Genomic DNA, 17737 nt, shown 5'->3' with positions numbered 1-17737 from the left:
CCCTCTACACCCGCACTGCCCCGTACACCCCCACTGCCCCGTACACCCCCACTGCCCCGTACACCCCCACTGCCCCTACACCCCCACTGCCCCCTACACCCCCACTGCCCCTACACCCCCACTGCCCCCTACACCCCCACTGCCCCCTACACCCGCACTGCCCCATACACCCGCACTGCCCCATACACCCGCACTGCCCCATACACCCGCACTGCCCCATACACCCGCACTGCCCCATACACCCGCACTGCCCCATACACCCGCACTGCCCCATACACCCGCACTGCCCCATACACCCGCACTGCCCCATACACCCGCACTGCCCCATACACCCGCACTGCCCCATACACCCGCACTGCCCCATACACCCGCACTGCCCCATACACCCGCACTGCCCCATACACCCGCACTGCCCCATACACCCGCACTGCCCCATACACCCGCACAGCCCCACACACCCGCACAGCCCCACACACCCGCACTGCCCCACACACCCGCACTGCCCCACACACCCGCACTGCCCCACACACCCGCACTGCCCCACACACCCGCACTGCCCCATAAACCCGCACTGCCCTATAAACCCGCACTGCCCTATACACCCTCACTGCCCTATACACCCTCACTGCCCTATACACGCGCACTGCCCTATACACGCGCACTGCCCTATACACCCGCACTGCCCGACACACCCGCACTGCCCGACACACCCGCACTGCCCTATACACCCGCACTGCACTATGCACCCGCACTGCCCTATGCACCCGCACTGCCCTATACACCCGCACTGCCCTATACACCCGCACTGCCCTATACACCCGCACTGCCCTATACACCCGCACTGCCCTATACACCCGCACTGCCCTATACACCCGCACTGCCCTATACACCCCCACTGCCCTATACACCCGCACTGCCCTATACACCCGCACTGCCCAATACACCCTCACTGCCCTATACACGCGCACTGCACTATGCACCCGCACTGCCCTATACACCCGCACTGCCCTATACACCCCCACTGCCCTATACACCCGCACTGCCCTATACACCCGCACTGCCCAATACACCCTCACTGCCCTATACACGCGCACTGCACTATGCACCCGCACTGCCCTATACACCCGCACTGGCTTATACACCCGAACGTTCCTATACACCCGCACTGCCCTATACACCCGCACTGGCTTATACACCCGCACGTCCCTATACACCCACGCTGCCCTATACACCCGCACTGCACTATACACCCCCACAGCCCTATAAACCCGCACTGCCCTATACACCCACACTTCCCTGTACACCCCCACAGCCCTATAAACACACACTGCACTATACACCCGCACTGCCCTATACACCCGCACTGCACTATACACCCCCACAGCCCTATAAACCCGCACTGCCCTATACACCCACACTTCCCTGTACACCCCCACAGCCCTATAAACACACACTGCACTATACACCCGCACTGCCCTATACACCCGCACTGCCCTATACACCCGCACTGCCCTATACACCCGCACTGCCCTATACACCCGCACTGCCCTATACACCCTCACTGTCCTATACACCCGCACTGCCCTATACACCCGCACTGCCCTATACACCCGCACTGCCCTATACACCCGCACTGCCCTATACACCCGCACTGCCCTATACACCCGCACTGCCCTATACACCCGAACTGCCCTTTACACCCCCACTGCCCTATACACCCGCACTGCCCTATACACCCGCGCTGCCCTAAACACCCGCGCTGCACTATACACCCCCACAGCCCTATAAACCCGCACTGCCCTATACACCCACACTGCCCTATACACCCCCACAGCCCTATAAACACACACTGCACTATACATCCGCACTGCCCTATACACCCACACTGTCCTATACACCCACACTGTCCTATACACCCGCACTGCACTATACACCCGCACTGTCCTATACACCCGCACTGCACTATACATCTGCACTGCACTATACACCCGCACTGCCCTATACACCCACACTGTCCTATACACCCGCACTGCCCTATACACCCACACTGCCCTATACACCCCCACAGCCCTATAAACACACACTGCACTATACATCCGCACTGCCCTATACACCCACACTGTCCTATACACCCACACTGTCCTATACACCCGCACTGCACTATACATCCGCACTGCCCTATACACCCACACTGTCCTATACACCCACACTGTCCTATACACCCGCACTGCACTATACACCCGCACTGTCCTATACATCCGCACTGCCCTATACACCCACACTGTCCTATACACCCGCACTGCCCTATACACCCTCACTGCCCTATACACCCACACTGTCCTATACACCCGCACTGCACTATACACCCGCACTGTCCTATACACCCGCACTGCCCTCTACACCCGCACTGCACTATACACCCGCACTGCCCAATATACCCACACTGCCCTATACACCCACACTGCCCTATACACCCGCACTGCCCTATCCACCCGCACTGCACTATACACCCGCACTGTCCTATACACCCGCACTGCACTATACATCTGCACTGCACTATACACCCACACTGCCCTATACACCCGCACTGCCCTATACACCCGCACTGCCCTATACACCCGCACTGCCCTATACACCCGCACTGCCCTATACACCAGCACTGCACTATACACCCACACTGTCCTATACACCCACACTGTCCTATACACCCGAACTGCCCTTTACACCCCCACTGCCCTATACACCCGCACTGCCCTATACACCCGCACTGCCCTATACACCCGCACTGCCCTATACACCCGAACTGCCCAATACACCCCCACTGCCCTATACACCCGCACTGCCCTATACACCCGCACTGCCCTATATATTGGCCTGTTTCAGTGCCGTGTGTCCTCTGTAAATCTGCCCTTCTTTTCTTTCTGTACATTTAGAGTACCCAATTCTTTTTTTTCTAATTAGGGGACATTTTAGCGCGGCTAATCCACCTATCCTGCAAAGAGTTGGCTTGCAGCAGTGAAACCCACGAGAATGCGCAAACTCCACACGGACAGTTACTCGGGGCCGGGATCGAACCCGGGTCCTCAGTGCTGTGAGACAGCACTGCTAACCACTGCGCCACCGTGCTGCCCAAAGCTGCTAGTTCTGAAATGCCCTTTTACTTGGTTAATCTATTTTCTCATCTACATGCTATTCCTTAGTGATGGGCCTAGCTTCCATCAGATTGCTGATGATGCTGTGCTCTATCGCGACCATTTTGTTGTCAAATTGATTATCTCGGCTGAAGTAAGTAGGCACTTTCTCCAACCTAACACTCATAGAAATACTTTTAGTGAAGGCATTTGTCATATATACAAAAATATACAAGCTAATTCTCAGAAACATGTAACAAGACAAACTCCCCATCCCCCAAGTCGGTGGCTCCGAGCCCCATCAACTCAAGAAAATCCATCTCCAGGCTTTCAAGGAGGCAAAGGCCAAGACATCAGCATCTCTCCCCATCTCAACTCCCGGGTCTTCCGACACTCCGAATCACATCACCTCTGGACTCGGAGCCACCCCTGCACCCAAGATGTCGGACATTGTATCCGAGACAGATGTAAAACTCATTTGCCTAAATCCTATTGCTACATCCTGGGCTGAATTCTTGCCAGTGGGATACTCCGTTCCGCTGGGAGTTCACTTCCTGCCCACAAGTTTCTGGGTGGCGTGGGGTGGCCACAATGGGAAACCCATTGGCCGGTGGCGAGAACGGAGAATCCCGCTGCTGGCAACAGTGCGCCGCCAAGGAACACGCAGCTGACAAGGCGGAGAATTCACCTCCTGTTTCTCTGTTACACTGATACTCAGTATCCTCCATTGCTATTCCATCCCAAAACACTGAATTTCATGGCCTGTTCTTTGTGAACAATCCTTCAGAGGCCTCCGTTCTCCCTCTGTGTCCTGCCCATCCCCACACTCTGGGTGTCCTGCCCATCCCCACACTCTGGGTGTCCTGCCCATCCCCGCACTCTGGGTGTCCTGCCCATCCCCACATTCTGGGTGTCCTGCCCATCCCCACACTCTGGGTGTCCTGCCCATCCCCACACTCTGGGTGTCCTGCCCATCCCCACACTCTGGGTGTCCTGCCCATCCCCGCACTCTGGGTGTCCTGCCAACCCCCACACTCTGGGTGTCCTGCCCATCCCCACACTCTGGGTGTCCTGCCCATCCCCACACTCTGGGTGTCCTGCCCATCCCCACACTCTGGGTGTCCTGCCCATCCCACATTCTGGGTGTCCTGCCCATCCCCACACTCTGGGTGTCCTGCCCATCCCCACACTCTGGGTGTCCTGCCAACCCCCACACTCTGGGTGTCCTGCCCATCCCCACACTCTGGGTGTCCTGCCCATCCCCACACTCTGGGTGTCCTGCCCATCCCCACACTCTGGGTGTCCTGCCCATCCCCACACTCTGGGTGTCCTGCCCATCCCACATTCTTGGTGTCCTGCCCATCCCACATTCTGGGTGTCCTGCCCATCCCCACACTCTGGGTGTCCTGCCCATCCCCACACTCTGGGTGTCCTGCCCATCCCCACACTCTGGGTGTCCTGCCCATCCCACATTCTGGGTGTCCTGCCCATCCCACATTCTGGGTGTCCTGCCCATCCCCACACTCTGGGTGTCCTGCCCATCCCCACACTCTGGGTGTCCTGCCCATCCCCACACTCTGGGTGTCCTGCCAACCCCCACACTCTGGGTGTCCTGCCCATCCCCACACTCTGGGTGTCCTGCCCATCCCCACACTCTGGATGTCCTGCCCACCTCCACATTCTGAGTGTCCTGCCAACCCCCACACTCTCTGTGACCTGCCCACCCCCACAGTCTCTGTGGTATACCACTGGTGCACCTCTTAGGTGATGTATGGTAGGGCCTGTACTACAGGTACGTTGGTAGTCGTTGCCTGCTGGCTCCGCCCAGTAGGCAGAGTATAAATATGTGTGTCCACCATGCTGCAGTCATTTCGCCAGCTGCTGTGGGAGGCCACACATCTTAGAGCAATAAAGCCTCAGTTGCACCCAACTCAAGTCTTTGTGCAATTGATCGTGCATCAGTCTCTGTGTCCTCCCCCTCCCCGCACTCTCTGTGCCCTCCCCACACTGTGTCCTCCCCCTCCCCACACTCTCTGTATCCTCTCCATCCCCACTCTCTGTGTCCTCCCCACACTCTCTGCGTCCTTCCCACACTCTCTGCGTCCTCCCCACACTCTCTGCGTCCTTCCCACACTCTCTGCGTCCTCCCCACACTCTCTGCGTCCTCCCCACACTCTCTGTATCCTCTCCATCCCCACTCTCTGTGTCCTCCCCACACTCTCTGCGTCCTTCCCACACTCTCTGCGTCCTCCCCACACTCTCTGCGTCCTCCCCACACTCTCTGCGTCCTCCCCACACTCTCTGCGTCCTCCCCACACTCTCTGCGTCCTCCCCACACTCTCTGCGTCCTCCCCACACTCTCTGCGTCCTCCCCACACTCTCTGCGTCCTCCCCACATTCTCTGTCACATACCCACCATGTTTGAGTCAGTCCCCTTTACAGCCCTGCCTTCTCTGCTCCACCTTCAGCTTAAACATTTTAGCCTCAAACTCTGGAACAGTCCCTCAAACCACTTCCAGCGTCCCAACTCTCTCTTCCCATACCCTTAAAGCTGATCATTCCCCTCGCTCCCCCTTATAAATTTCCTTCACTTTCACTTCTGAGTCCTTCACTACATTAAGGATGTGAAACAAATGAGCGGCACGGTGGCACAGTGGTTAGCACTGCTGCCTCACGGTGCCGAGGACCCGGGTTCGAACCTGGGTCTGTGTGAAGTTTTCACATTCTCCCATGACCTCGTGGGTCTCACCCCCAAAACCCAAAGATTGGTGGATTAGCCATGCTAAATTGCCCCTTAATTGGAAAAACAATAATTGGGTACTCTAAATTTTAAAATAAGGATGTGAAACAAACGTATGTTATTGATGTCGATTTCAAAAATTCAATTTCCTGCACAAGCCCACGTCGTCAGAGGAGCTTTTTAGCTCAGCCTTCTGGGCTGAATTCAAAGTTCCAGAGGTGAACAGACATTGTGCCAATCAGAGCCCGACAATTTTAATCTTATTCTTTTTCACTTCCACATTTTCAATGATTTACTGGTAAATAGTGCGTTCTTATTCCATTTCTATTTCTAGTGTAAATGTATAACCTCATCAAGCTGAAAGGTATCTGCCTCCAGAATGGAACCTTGCCATCATGCCATATCAAGCATTCCTGGTTAAACATAGCACGCGTCAGATACAGAGTGAAACTCCATCCACACGTCCCCCCTTGAACAATATGCTGTAAATCATTCAGAGGGCAGCACGGTGGTTAGCGCTGTAGCCTTGCAGCGCCAGGAACTCTGGTGTGATTGCAGCCTTGGGTGACTGTCTGTGTGGAGTTTGCATGTTCTCCCCGTGCCTGCGTGGGATTCTTTCCGGTGCTCTGGCTTCGCCCCCACAGTCCAAAGATGTGCAGGTTAGGTAGGGTTATGGGAATAAGGTGGGGGAAGTGGGACTCCTTTGGCCAGAAGGATCGGTGCAGTCTTGATGGGGCCGAATGGCCTCCTTCTGCATTGTCGAGATTCTAGAACATCCCTGAAAATACCCATATCCCATGCCAGCTTCTTCCCTCTAAGCCAGACAGGCGATGTTTCCGTTACTACTTAGAGGCAACAGTAATGATCCAGCGTTTTATTCTGACACAAGGTTTTAAAGCATTCGTACATAAGTTTGTGATGTGGGAGACTTACCTGTTTTTAACAATCCAGTAGTTCGAACCAGATTTAGTTCCATATCCAACCACCAAAACCGCATGACTCATAATGTAAGGTAGGCAATTTGGTTCATAGTAAATACCTGCAGAGCAAAACAATGTAATCCTCAATGAGATGTCAATTAGAGATCAGAACCCTAGAGTATCAAAATGTTTTTTTAAAAGTTTTCTTTGCAATGGATACATTTAAAACATTTGTCTCAACGCATCACATGTTCACAAATGGCTTAGCTGGTAGCACTCTCGCCTCTCAGTCTGTGTTTCACATCCCATTCCAGAGACTTGGGGCTGGATTGTCAGATTCCACAGGCGCAAGTTTCTCGATGGGGTGCAGCTCACAAGCAGCGGGACTCTCTACTCCCGCCGCTTGTCAATGGGATTTCCCATTGTAGCCACCTCACACCGCCAGGAAACCCACGGGTGGGGGTGCGCTGTCGGCAGGGAAAGAGAATCCCAACGGCCGGAGAATTCCAGTCTTGAGCATGTAATCCAGAGTGGCACTTCAGCACAGTACAATGGGTGTGCTGCATTGTCAGGGGTTCCGGATTCTTTTGAATGTTGGGGTATCAAGTAGATTTGTCCACTTTGGCAGGAAGAATAGAAAATGTGTAATGTTCAAATGGAGAAAGATTGCAGAACTCGGTGGGAGAGGGATCTGGGTGTCATGGTATGCGAATCACAAAATGGCAGTATTCAGGTACAGCAAATGTTTAGGAAGGCAAAGGAACATTGGCGTATCTTTCAAGATGAATGGAATATAAAAGTAGAGACATTTTACTGCAGCTGCGTCGGGTCCCAGAGACCACAGGCGGTATTCTCCGCTAAGGCCAAAAATCGCGGAGGTTCACGACGGCCTCGGGGCCCGCTCCCCGCATCCAATTCACCCCCACCCGGGGGGGTAGGAGCGGGCCCCCGTCGTTCCCGGCCACGACCTCGGCCACCAGAAATGACGCGCGAACGGCACTTTTCATGATGTCATCCGCGCATGCGCGGGTTGCCGGTTCAAACCCGCGCATGCGCGGATAACATCACCGCGCGGACGGCACGAACCCGCGCATGCGCGGTGCCGTCTTTCTCCACCGCCGCTCGGCAAGACATGGCGGCTTGATCTTGCCGGGAGGCGGAGGGGAAAGAGTGCGTCCGTTTTGGACGCTGGCCCGACGATCGGTGGTCCCGTCCAAATCGGGCCCAGGTGTGGTTGCTGCCGTGGTGAAACGGGCGTGAAGGGCCGGCCGCTCGGCCCATCGGGCTCGGAGAATCGGCGTTCGCCATGACAAACGGCGAGCGGCGATTTTTCCGAGCCTGGGGGGGGGGGGGGGGGGAAGAGAATCGCTGGGGTCGCTAGGGGGGCGTAAAAAATGTCGGGAGGCCCTCCCGCGATTCTCCCAGGCCACGTGGGGAGCGGAGAATTCCGCCCCACATCTGGAAAAGCGTGTACAGTTTGCACCTCCTTATTTGAAAAAGGATATAATTGCGTTTGAAGCAGTTCAGAGACGGTTCACTCAACTCATTGCTGGAATGAAGAGCTTGTCTTATGAAGAAAAATTAAACAAGTTGGGCCTTGGCTATTAAGCCTTGGCTTGGAGGTTAGAAGGATGAGAAGGGATCTCATTGAGACATATAAGATCCATGGAATTTAACAGGGTAGATCACACTGGTGCAAGTGATGGGAACAAGGGGACACGGTTTCAGAATAAAAAGGAGTTGAGGAAAACGTTTTTCTCCCAAAGGGTCTTGAGTATGTGGAATTCTCTTCCCCAGAGAGTAGTGGAGGCTGGGCCATTGTTTCATGGCAGCACAGGAAGAATTTGGTTAGACAAGGGGGTCAAGTGCAGTTGAGACCACAACCAGTGCAGCCATGATCGTTCTGAATTTTGGAACAGATTCGAAGGGCTGAATGGCCTACTCCTGCCCCTACATCATATATTTCTAGTTGTAAAACCAAAGAACAGTTGGCGCTATCAGGTGAAAATATTTTAAGATTAGTCAGTGAGTCAAAACTGGTGTCCTGGGCAGCACAGTGACGCAGTGGTTAGCACTGCTGCCTATGGTGCTGAGGGCCCGGGTTCAATCCCAGCCCTGGGTCACTGTCTGTGTGGAGTTTGCACATTCTCCCCGTGTCTGCGTGGAAGGGGTGGATACCTGCCACTTGAGGCCCATTGACGCCAGAGTGGCTCGTGCCACTTTTCACGCCGGCGTCAGAACGTAGCCGCAGGATTGGAGAATCCTGGCCATGGAGTTCCAGGAAAGATGCCGAAAGATTTGGGAGGCGTCAATGAGAGAGGATTGGAAATCACAGCGAGGTGCATAGATGGGAAACTATACAGGGGAGAGATAGGAAACTGCAATGGAGATTGAGAGAGAATATTATGACTGGAAGAGAGGGGTCAGCAATTGGGAAAGGGGAGACCAAAGGCTCTCTCGTGACCCACAAGGCGAACTGGAAAAGGCACTTATCTAGTGCAGACATCAGCTCCCATCTTCCTTTCACTGCTCAGTTTCCCAAACCCCAAATCAACCCACACAGAAACAGTGATTTTAAATAAGGCTCCCAAATGCACAATTTAAATATCTTAAGGAAGTCAGAGAGCCATCGTAGCACAGCAGGAAGCCATTAAGCTCATCAACTCCATGCCAGCCCTTGTAGAGCAACTCACTATTCCCCTGCTCTATCCCCGTGGTCCTGCAAGCTTACTTTCCTCAAGTAACTATCCAATTTCCTATTGAAATAATTAACCGTCTATGCTTCCACCACCCTCCTGGGCAAAGGGGGGGGAGGGAGGGGGGGGGGGGGGGGGGACCTCCCTCCACAAATATAGAAACTGCCAGTTGCCAATTACCTGAATGGTAGAACTGAAAGGATTGATGACTGGCATCGATAGCAACAGATATGGGACCAATCCTGGCAGCCGCTCGAGCTAAAGCATTTTCATTGCCTTTAGGAACGAAAAAGTAATTGGTGCAATTGGTGGCTTTGTACTTGGCTGTATAATTACAGGAATCATCCTGTTTAAAAAAACAAAACATGAAGCATAATGTCATCAATATCCCATCAAAGAAATGGCAATTAACTTGTTCTGCAAATTCAGTAATTCACAACAGAAATTCAGTACAGCTAAATTCAAAAGATAGTGGGCTGGATTCTCCGATTTGAAGACTAAGTGATGACCCCGGTGTGGGAAGAATGGCATTTTACGCCAGAGAAAACAGTGGAAAAGCTGCACCGATCCTCCGTCTGGTTGCGGGGGGGGGGGGGGGGGGGGGGGGGAGCTGCACCGATCCTCCCGGGGGGGCCTAGCAGTCACACAGTGTAAAGCCCCCGGCTTTACCTGCGGAGATGGAGGGAGAATTGTCGGGTCCGTGGCTGCCTATGCGCACGGTGGCAGCCTGCAGCAGCCGCGCTGTGCAACATGGTCGCGCTCGGACCTGGCCTGTCACATACTGTCCCCCAGTTACCCCCTCACCACCCCAGACCACCCTCCACCAGTGCCCCCAGCCCCTCTGCCTGCAGAATGGCTCCCCCGCCGGTCGTGGCGCCGCTGGACTCAGTCCGCAGCCACCTTCAGGAAGCAAAGTACTGTACACACCCCTGTCAGCATCAACGGAGCCGAGGTGGAGATGGTTAGCAGTTTCAAATTCCTAGGGGTACACATCTCCAAAAATCTGTCCTGGTCCACTCACGTCGACGTTATCACCAAGAAAGCACAACAGCACTTATACTTCCTCAGGAAACTAAGGAAATTCGGCATGTCCACATTAACCCTTACCAACTTTTACAGATGCACCATAGAAACCATCCTATCGGGCTGCATCACAGCCTGGTATGGCAACTGCTCAGCCCAGGACCGTAAGGAACTTCAGAGAGTTGTGAATACCGCCCAGTCCATCACACGAACCTGCCTCCAATCCATGGACTCCATCTACACCTCCCGCTGCCGGGGGAAAGCGGGCAGCATAATCAAGGATCCCTCCCACCCGGCTTACTCACTTTTCCAACTTCTTCCATCGGGCAGGAGATACAGAAGTCTGAGAACACGCACGGACACGGTCCTAAATGACCCTCTAATTGACTGACCTCATTAACACTACACCCATGTCTGCTTCATCCGATGCCAATGCTTATGTAGTTACATTGTATATCTTGTGTTGCCCTATTATGTATTTTCTTGTATTTTCTTGAATTCTGTTTAATTCCCTTTTCTTCCCATGTACTGAATGATCTGTTGAGCTGCTCGCAGAAAAATACTTTTCACTGTACCTCGGTACACGTGACAATAAACAAATCCAATCCAATCCAATCCAATCCATGCTGAGTTCGCAAAAAGAAAAAGGATAATGTTCCACGCTGCCGGGAACCCGGGCCATCGGGGGCGGAGCATCATGGGAGGGCCTCAGGTGACGTCTTGGGGCCGTCCCAACAACATGTGGTGTACTCTGCAAGTACACCGGTTTTGAGGGGCGGAGCTGCGCAAAAGCAGCACCGCCCTTGATTTCAGCGCAAACGGGGATTCTCTGGCCGATCGCTGAACGCGATTTTGCTGTTGGCGACCAGAGAATCCCGTCCAGTGTGAACAGTTGCAGTTGAATTCTCCCCCTGGATCATACCTCTCTTCAGTGCAGTCTCACACTCGCCACTAAAGTAAAAATAAAGTCGTTGTAGTCCCAGATGACCACAGTCTGCTTTGCCCTTTGAGGGGGAGAGTTGACTGGTGGTGTTAACTGATGGTGATTAGGGCAGCACGGTGGCACAGTGGTTAGCACTGCTGCCTCACAGCGCCAGGGTCCCGGGTTCAGTTCCGGCCTCGGATGACTGTGTGGAGTCTGCACGTTCTCCCCGTGTCTGCGTGTATTTCCTCCAGGCGCTTCGGTTTCATCCCACAATCCAAAGATGTGCAGGTTAGGTGGACTGGCCCCGCTAAATTGCCCCTTAGTGTCCAAAAGGTTAGGTGGGGTTACGGGTTACGAGGATAGGGTGGGGGCCTGACTTTAGGTACGGTGCTCTTTGGGAGGTCGGTGCAGACCCGATGGGGCGAATAGTCTCCTTCTGCACTTTAGGGACTGTGTGATTCTATGATCAGAATCAATCAAAAGGAAAATCTCAATTTAGGGCGGCATGGTAGCACAAGTGGCTAGCACTGTGGCTTCACAGCGCCAGGGTCCCAGGTTCAATTTCCCGCTGGGTCACTGTCTGTGCGGAGTCTGCACGTTCTCACCATGACTACGTAGGTTTCCTCCGGGTGCTCCAGTTTCCTCCCACAGTCCAAAGACGTGCAGGTTAGGTGGATTGGCCATGATAATTTGCCCTTAGTGACCAAAAATGTTAGGAGGGGTTATTGGGTTACGGGGATAGGGTGGAAGTGAGGCCTTAAGTGGGTCGGTGCAGGCTCGATGGGCTGAATGGCCTCCTTCTGCACCGTATGTTCTATGTTCAATCCTGTGAATCACAGAATCACAAAATATAGTGCGGAAGAGGCCTTTCGGCCCATCGAGTCTGTACCGACGCATGAAAAACACCTGACCTGCCTACCTAATCCCATTTGCCAGCACATGGCTCGTAGCCTTGAATGTTATGACATGCCAAGTGCTCATCCAGCAACTTTTTAAAGGATGTGAGGCAACCCGCTTCTACTACCCTCCTAGGAGTGCATTCCAGACCGTCATCATCCTCTGGTAAAAAAGCTTATCTCAAATCCCCCGAAACCTCCTGCCCCTCACCTTGATCTTGTGTCCCCTTGTAACTGACCCTTCAACTAAACAGCTGCTCCCTATCCACCCTGTCCATGCCCTCTTAATCTTGTACACCTCAATCAGGTCACCCCTCAGTCTTTCTGCTCCAGCTGGAACAACCCAAGCCCATCCAACTTCTCTTCATAATTTAAATGTTCCATCCCAGGCAACATCCTGGTGAATCGCCTCTGCACCCCCTCCAGTGCAATCACATCCTTCCTATAATGTGGCGACCAGAATTGCACACAGTACTCCAGCTGTGGCCTCACCGAAGTTCTATACATCTCCAACATGACCTCCCCGCTTTTGTAATCTATGCCTCGATTGATAAAGGCAAGTGTCTCATATGCCTTTTTCACTACCCTATTAACCTGCCCTTCTGCCTCAGAGATCTACAGACAAACACGCTAAGGTGTCTTTGTTCCTTGGAACTTCCCCGGGTCATGCCATTTATTGAATACTTTCTTGTCACATTACTCCTTCCAAAGTGTATCACCTCACACTTTTCAGGGTTAAATTCCATCAGCCACTTTTCTGCCCATCCTGTCTATATCTTCCTGTAACCCAAGACACTCAACCTCGCTGTTAACCATCCGGCCAGTCTTGGTGAGTTCCGCAAACTTACTGATCCTACCCTCTACATAGTCATCTATGTCATTTATATAAATGACAAATAATAACACCGACCCCTGTGGTACTCCACTGGAAACTGGTTTCCAGTCACTAAAGCACCCACGTGTCATCATCCCCTGTCTCCTACAGCTAAGCCAATTTTGAATCCATCTTATGAAGTTACCCTGTATCCCATGAGCATATGTTCTGGGGTCGTGAGAAGCTGGAGAGATACTGGGGGGCGATGTTTGGTCACTATCTAAGATAGTGGGGGTGGAGGTCAAGCCAGACCCAATGCTGATGATCTTTGGGGTACCGGACGTGCCAGAGCTTCTAGAGCAGAAGGGGGCCAATGTTGTGGCCTTCGCCTCTCTAATTGCCCGGGGAAGGATCCTGTTAAATTGGCCTGGCTGGGGGACCTGTATGACTTTCTCCGTTTGGAGAAAATCAAGTTAGAATTGAGGGGGTCAGTGGAGGGCTTTGAGTTGCAGTGGGGGTTTTCATGATGCTATTTGAGGAATTGTTCTTCGGGGGGGGGGGTATCTTGTCCCTTGATGTGGAGATGCCGGCGTTGGACTGGGCTGAGCAGGAAGAAGTCTTGCAACACCAGGTTAAAGACCAACAGGTTTGTTTCGAATCACTAGCTTTTGGAGCGCAGCTCCTTCCTCAGGTGAATGAAGAGGTAGGTTCCAGAAACATATATATAGACAAAGTCAATATCATACTTTGAATATGAGTCTTTGCAGGTAATTAAGTCTACAGGTCCCGGCGGAGCAACTGGCGAGAGGGATAATCACGGGTTAAAGAGGTATGAATTGTCTCAAGCCAGGACAGTTGGTAGGATTTTGCAGGCCAGATGGTGGGGGATGAATGTAATGCGACATGAATCCAAGGTCCCGGTTGAGGCCGTACTCATGTGTGCGGAACTTAGCTATACATTTCTGCTCGGCAATTCTGCGTTATCGCCTGAAGGCCGCCTTGGAGAACGCTTACCCGAAGATCAGAGGCTGAATGCCGTTGACTGTTGAAGCCTTCCGACTGGAGGCACACATTCCTACCTGGCGATTGTCGCGCGATGTCCGTTCATCCATTGTCACAGCATCTGCATGGTCTCGCCAATGTACCACACTTCGGGACATCCTTTCCTGAGCGCATGAGGTAGACAACGTAGGCCGACTCGCACGAGTATGTACCACGTACCTGGTGGATGGTGTTCTCATGTGTAATGGTGGTACCCATGTCGATTATCTGTGACATCTTGCAGAGATTGCCATGGCAGGGTTGTGTGGTGTCATGGTCGCTGTTCTGAAGGCTGGGTAGTTTGCTGCAAACAATGGTTTGTTTGAGGTTGCGCGGTTGTTTGAAGGCAAGTAGCTTGAAGGCATCTTGTCGCTTATCAGAGGCTGGGCACTACCACTACATTAAGCTGGACTGGGTTTGACCAATGGAGACAGGGGTTAAAGGGCAATATCTGACCGTTGCGACACCCAGACCTGTTTGACTCTTTCAGATTTTACTGGAAATGTTGACCATGTACAATATGGAAAAATCATTGGAAGAATGCTGTGATTAATCTAGCCAAGACAAATAGAAATAAGTTACTGACCATGCCAGTGTAGGGATATCCAGCCTCGGAATCAATCCCATTGTTGTCATGTACATACAGGAAGGCATTTTCCATCCATCCCCCACCGCAGCCTTGATTCCCCTGTGGTCCCGAGCAATCCACCAAATTCTGTTCACTCAGTAGGATGAGTTTCCCCGTCCTTTTAAAGGTCTGGCCCTCCAATGCTCCGGTTGAACTGAAGGCCCAACATGAGCCACAGGAACCCTGAAAACACACAATCACAGTCCCAAAAGGAGCTGAACACATTGAAAGTTTCAGTTTTATTATAAAACCTGCAGAGTTTAAATATCACTTGATGGATGCTGCTGAAACCCTACTCGGAGGTTCAGCTTCCATGTTGGGAGGTTTCAAGGAATAAAATGGCTTCTCTCGCTGGGGGCCATTCTGGAGGAGGATAACATCTTGGACGACATAACCTGTGGGTTCCTCCTTTGTTCCTCAAACTCTCCCATTATACAAAAGACATTGGCACTGGTCATTGCCAAAGCTTATTCAACCCTTTCAAAGACTATAGTCCAGATATTCAGCAAGTCGGGCCCAGAAGGGTGGTTTATAAAATGCTTGGGCAAGACCCAAATCTGGGACTCCCATACCAATTTCTGTTTCCGACACTGTCTGCTGGCATGGTCACTAGCCCATATGCAGCACTCCCAGCCCTGCAGGCCCCATTACAAGGGTGGGCAGTTCAAACCCCTCCACAATTTTGATGGAGTCGGAACTATTCCATTAGGAAGTGGGGCTTACAACACGCAGAGGAATCATGGAACATGGAAGAACCCTGGTCCCAGATGGGCAACCAAAAGAAAACAGCCACTTGCTCCTGGAATTCATTGACTGACAGGCCACTTGGTTTGAAATTTGAAAACAAGTTCTGTTCTTTCAGTTTTAGTGGACTCCGTTGTCTGAAACTATGGGCGGAATTCTCCGCTCCTCACGCCGGGTGGGAGAATCGCAGGAAGTCCGCTCTCGCACCTCCTGCGATTCTCCCACCACCCCCAAAATGGTGTGTCGCGTTTTGCGACACACCGTTCGGAGAATCGCGGGCCGCCGTTTTTCACGGTGGCCCGTGATTCTCCGACCCGATGGGCCGAGCGGCCTGCCGTTCGCGACCGTTTCACGACGGTGGCAACCACACCTGGTCTCTGCTGTCGTGAACACGGCGTGAGATGACCGTTTGGGGCTTTTGGGGGCCTAGAGGGGACTGAGCACCACGACCGTGCTCGGGAGGGGACAGGCCCGCAATCGGTGCCCAACAATTGTCGGTCCGGCGTCTCAATGGGACGCACTCTTTCCCCTCCGCCGCCCCGCAAGATCAAGCCGCCACGTCTTGCGGGGCGGCCGAGGGGAAGACGGCAACCGCGCATACGTGGGTTGGAGCCGGCCACCTTGCGCATGTGCGGCTGACGTCATTAGGCGCATCGGCTGCGTCATTCTCGGCGCGCCGGGCCTTGACGCCAGCGACAAGGCCCCGCGGCCGAGTTTCCCGGCATGGCCCTCCTAGCCCCCCAGCGAGGGGAGAATAGGGGGTCAGGAGAGGCATCCGACGCCGCCGTGAAACCCGGAGAGGTTCACGACGGCGTCAGGCCTTTGGGAGAATTCCGCCCTATATTTTTTTCATAATTCCTCTCTTTTTTTAAAATAATGCGCACATTTACATAACTCTTAGACTTGAAGGAATGGTCCATAAACTCAGAGTTCAGAGTTCTCTGCTCCAAACTTTCAGTGTTCCTCTACAGCTTCCAAGCCGGTGGGTACACAGAGGATTAGTATGGGGATTGTGGAAGAGAAAGTGCATCCCATCAACCCAGGGGAATGGTTTGTTCCTGATGCAGAGGTGCTCAGAAGGAATAAACTCTGGCCTCCCATGGCTATGCTGCTGAACCTTCAGGTAGCAGTTCAACACTCAAGAGACTGACACTGGGAATAGCAACAACAAAGCTCAGCTTCTTCTACACACGTGCTGACAGAAGAACCCAATTCCAACCCAGCAGTGTAACTGGGACACTGCCTGTCTGGAACTCATATTACAGTTACTGGTTGGAGAGCAGAAGTTGCTGATAAAGACAACAGCATTTTGACAGCTGAATGTTCGACGGAGTTTCAGAAGCTCGGAACCCCCTTTCTCAGCAGACGTTTGTGGCCAAAGTTGATTGACACTTTGAGGAGGTCAATAAAATATTATCTCTAGTAGATGTAGGGCGCGATTCAGCAGACTCGAGTTAAAATCTGCTGAACGGTGCATTTAGTGGGGTGTAAAGAACCTGCTAGTCAACGGCACTTTGCCGTTCTTTTGGCCTTGGAGAGATTCTCTCTGTCGTGGCCGTATTTTTAATGTAGAGTACCCAATTCTTTCTTTTTCCAAGTAAGGGGCAATTTAGCATGGCGAATCCACCTACCCTGCACATCTTTGGGTTGTGGGGATGAAACCCACGCAGACACAGGGAGAATGTGCAAACTCCACACAGTGACAGGGGGCCAGAATCGAACCCGGGTCCTCAATGCAGTGAGGCAGCAGTGCTAACCACTGCGCCACCATGCCATCCGCCGAGGCTGTACTTAGAGGGATTTCCTGCTGGCGAGTTTCTCGCAGATCGGGGTGCTATTCTGGAAGGCTACCTCCCCCCTTTCAAGCCCCACCCCATTTTTGTGACCCCTCCCTCCCCCAGCCTTGGAGAGGACCTCAAGAACTGTCCCTCCCCTCATTACCCCTCGACCTGGCAAGGCTCCAATCCCCCCAGGCCCGACCCCCTGCAGTGCCAACCTGGCACTGGGAACCCTGGCACTACCATCCTGGAACCCTGGAAGTGCATGAGGCACCCTGACAGTGCCACCTAGACATCCAGGCATACCAGATGGCACTGCCACACTGCCAGGATGTCGCTACCAGGGTGACAGGCTGGCAGTGCCAAGGTGCCCAGATGCCAGAAGGAACACTCTGCCCTGC

At 53.1% G+C, this 17737-nt stretch overlaps 1 protein-coding gene across 3 annotated transcripts in view; it reads right to left on the bottom strand.

Moving 5' to 3' along the window:
• The window catches only part of LOC119953603 (procathepsin L-like), a 62850-nt gene that overhangs the window by 3109 nt on the left and 42004 nt on the right, over nucleotides 1-17737 (bottom strand). For 2 of the 3 annotated variants that reach the window (XM_038778024.1, XM_038778023.1), the window contains exons 5-7: nucleotides 14773-14997; nucleotides 9668-9833; nucleotides 6805-6910 (exon numbers count right to left, since the gene is read on the bottom strand). In XM_038778024.1, coding sequence (XP_038633952.1) covers nucleotides 6805-6910; nucleotides 9668-9833; nucleotides 14773-14997 — 497 coding nt within the window. The remainder of the gene's footprint in view (nucleotides 1-6804; nucleotides 6911-9667; nucleotides 9834-14772; nucleotides 14998-17737) is intronic. The other variant, XM_038778025.1, reaches the window with a different exon arrangement.

The sequence above is a fragment of the Scyliorhinus canicula genome, chromosome 18 (assembly GCF_902713615.1).
Source record: "Scyliorhinus canicula chromosome 18, sScyCan1.1, whole genome shotgun sequence".
Lineage (NCBI taxonomy): Eukaryota > Metazoa > Chordata > Chondrichthyes > Carcharhiniformes > Scyliorhinidae > Scyliorhinus > Scyliorhinus canicula.
Note: the sequence above shows the minus strand (reverse complement) of the source record. Positions and strands in the feature narration are given on the sequence as shown.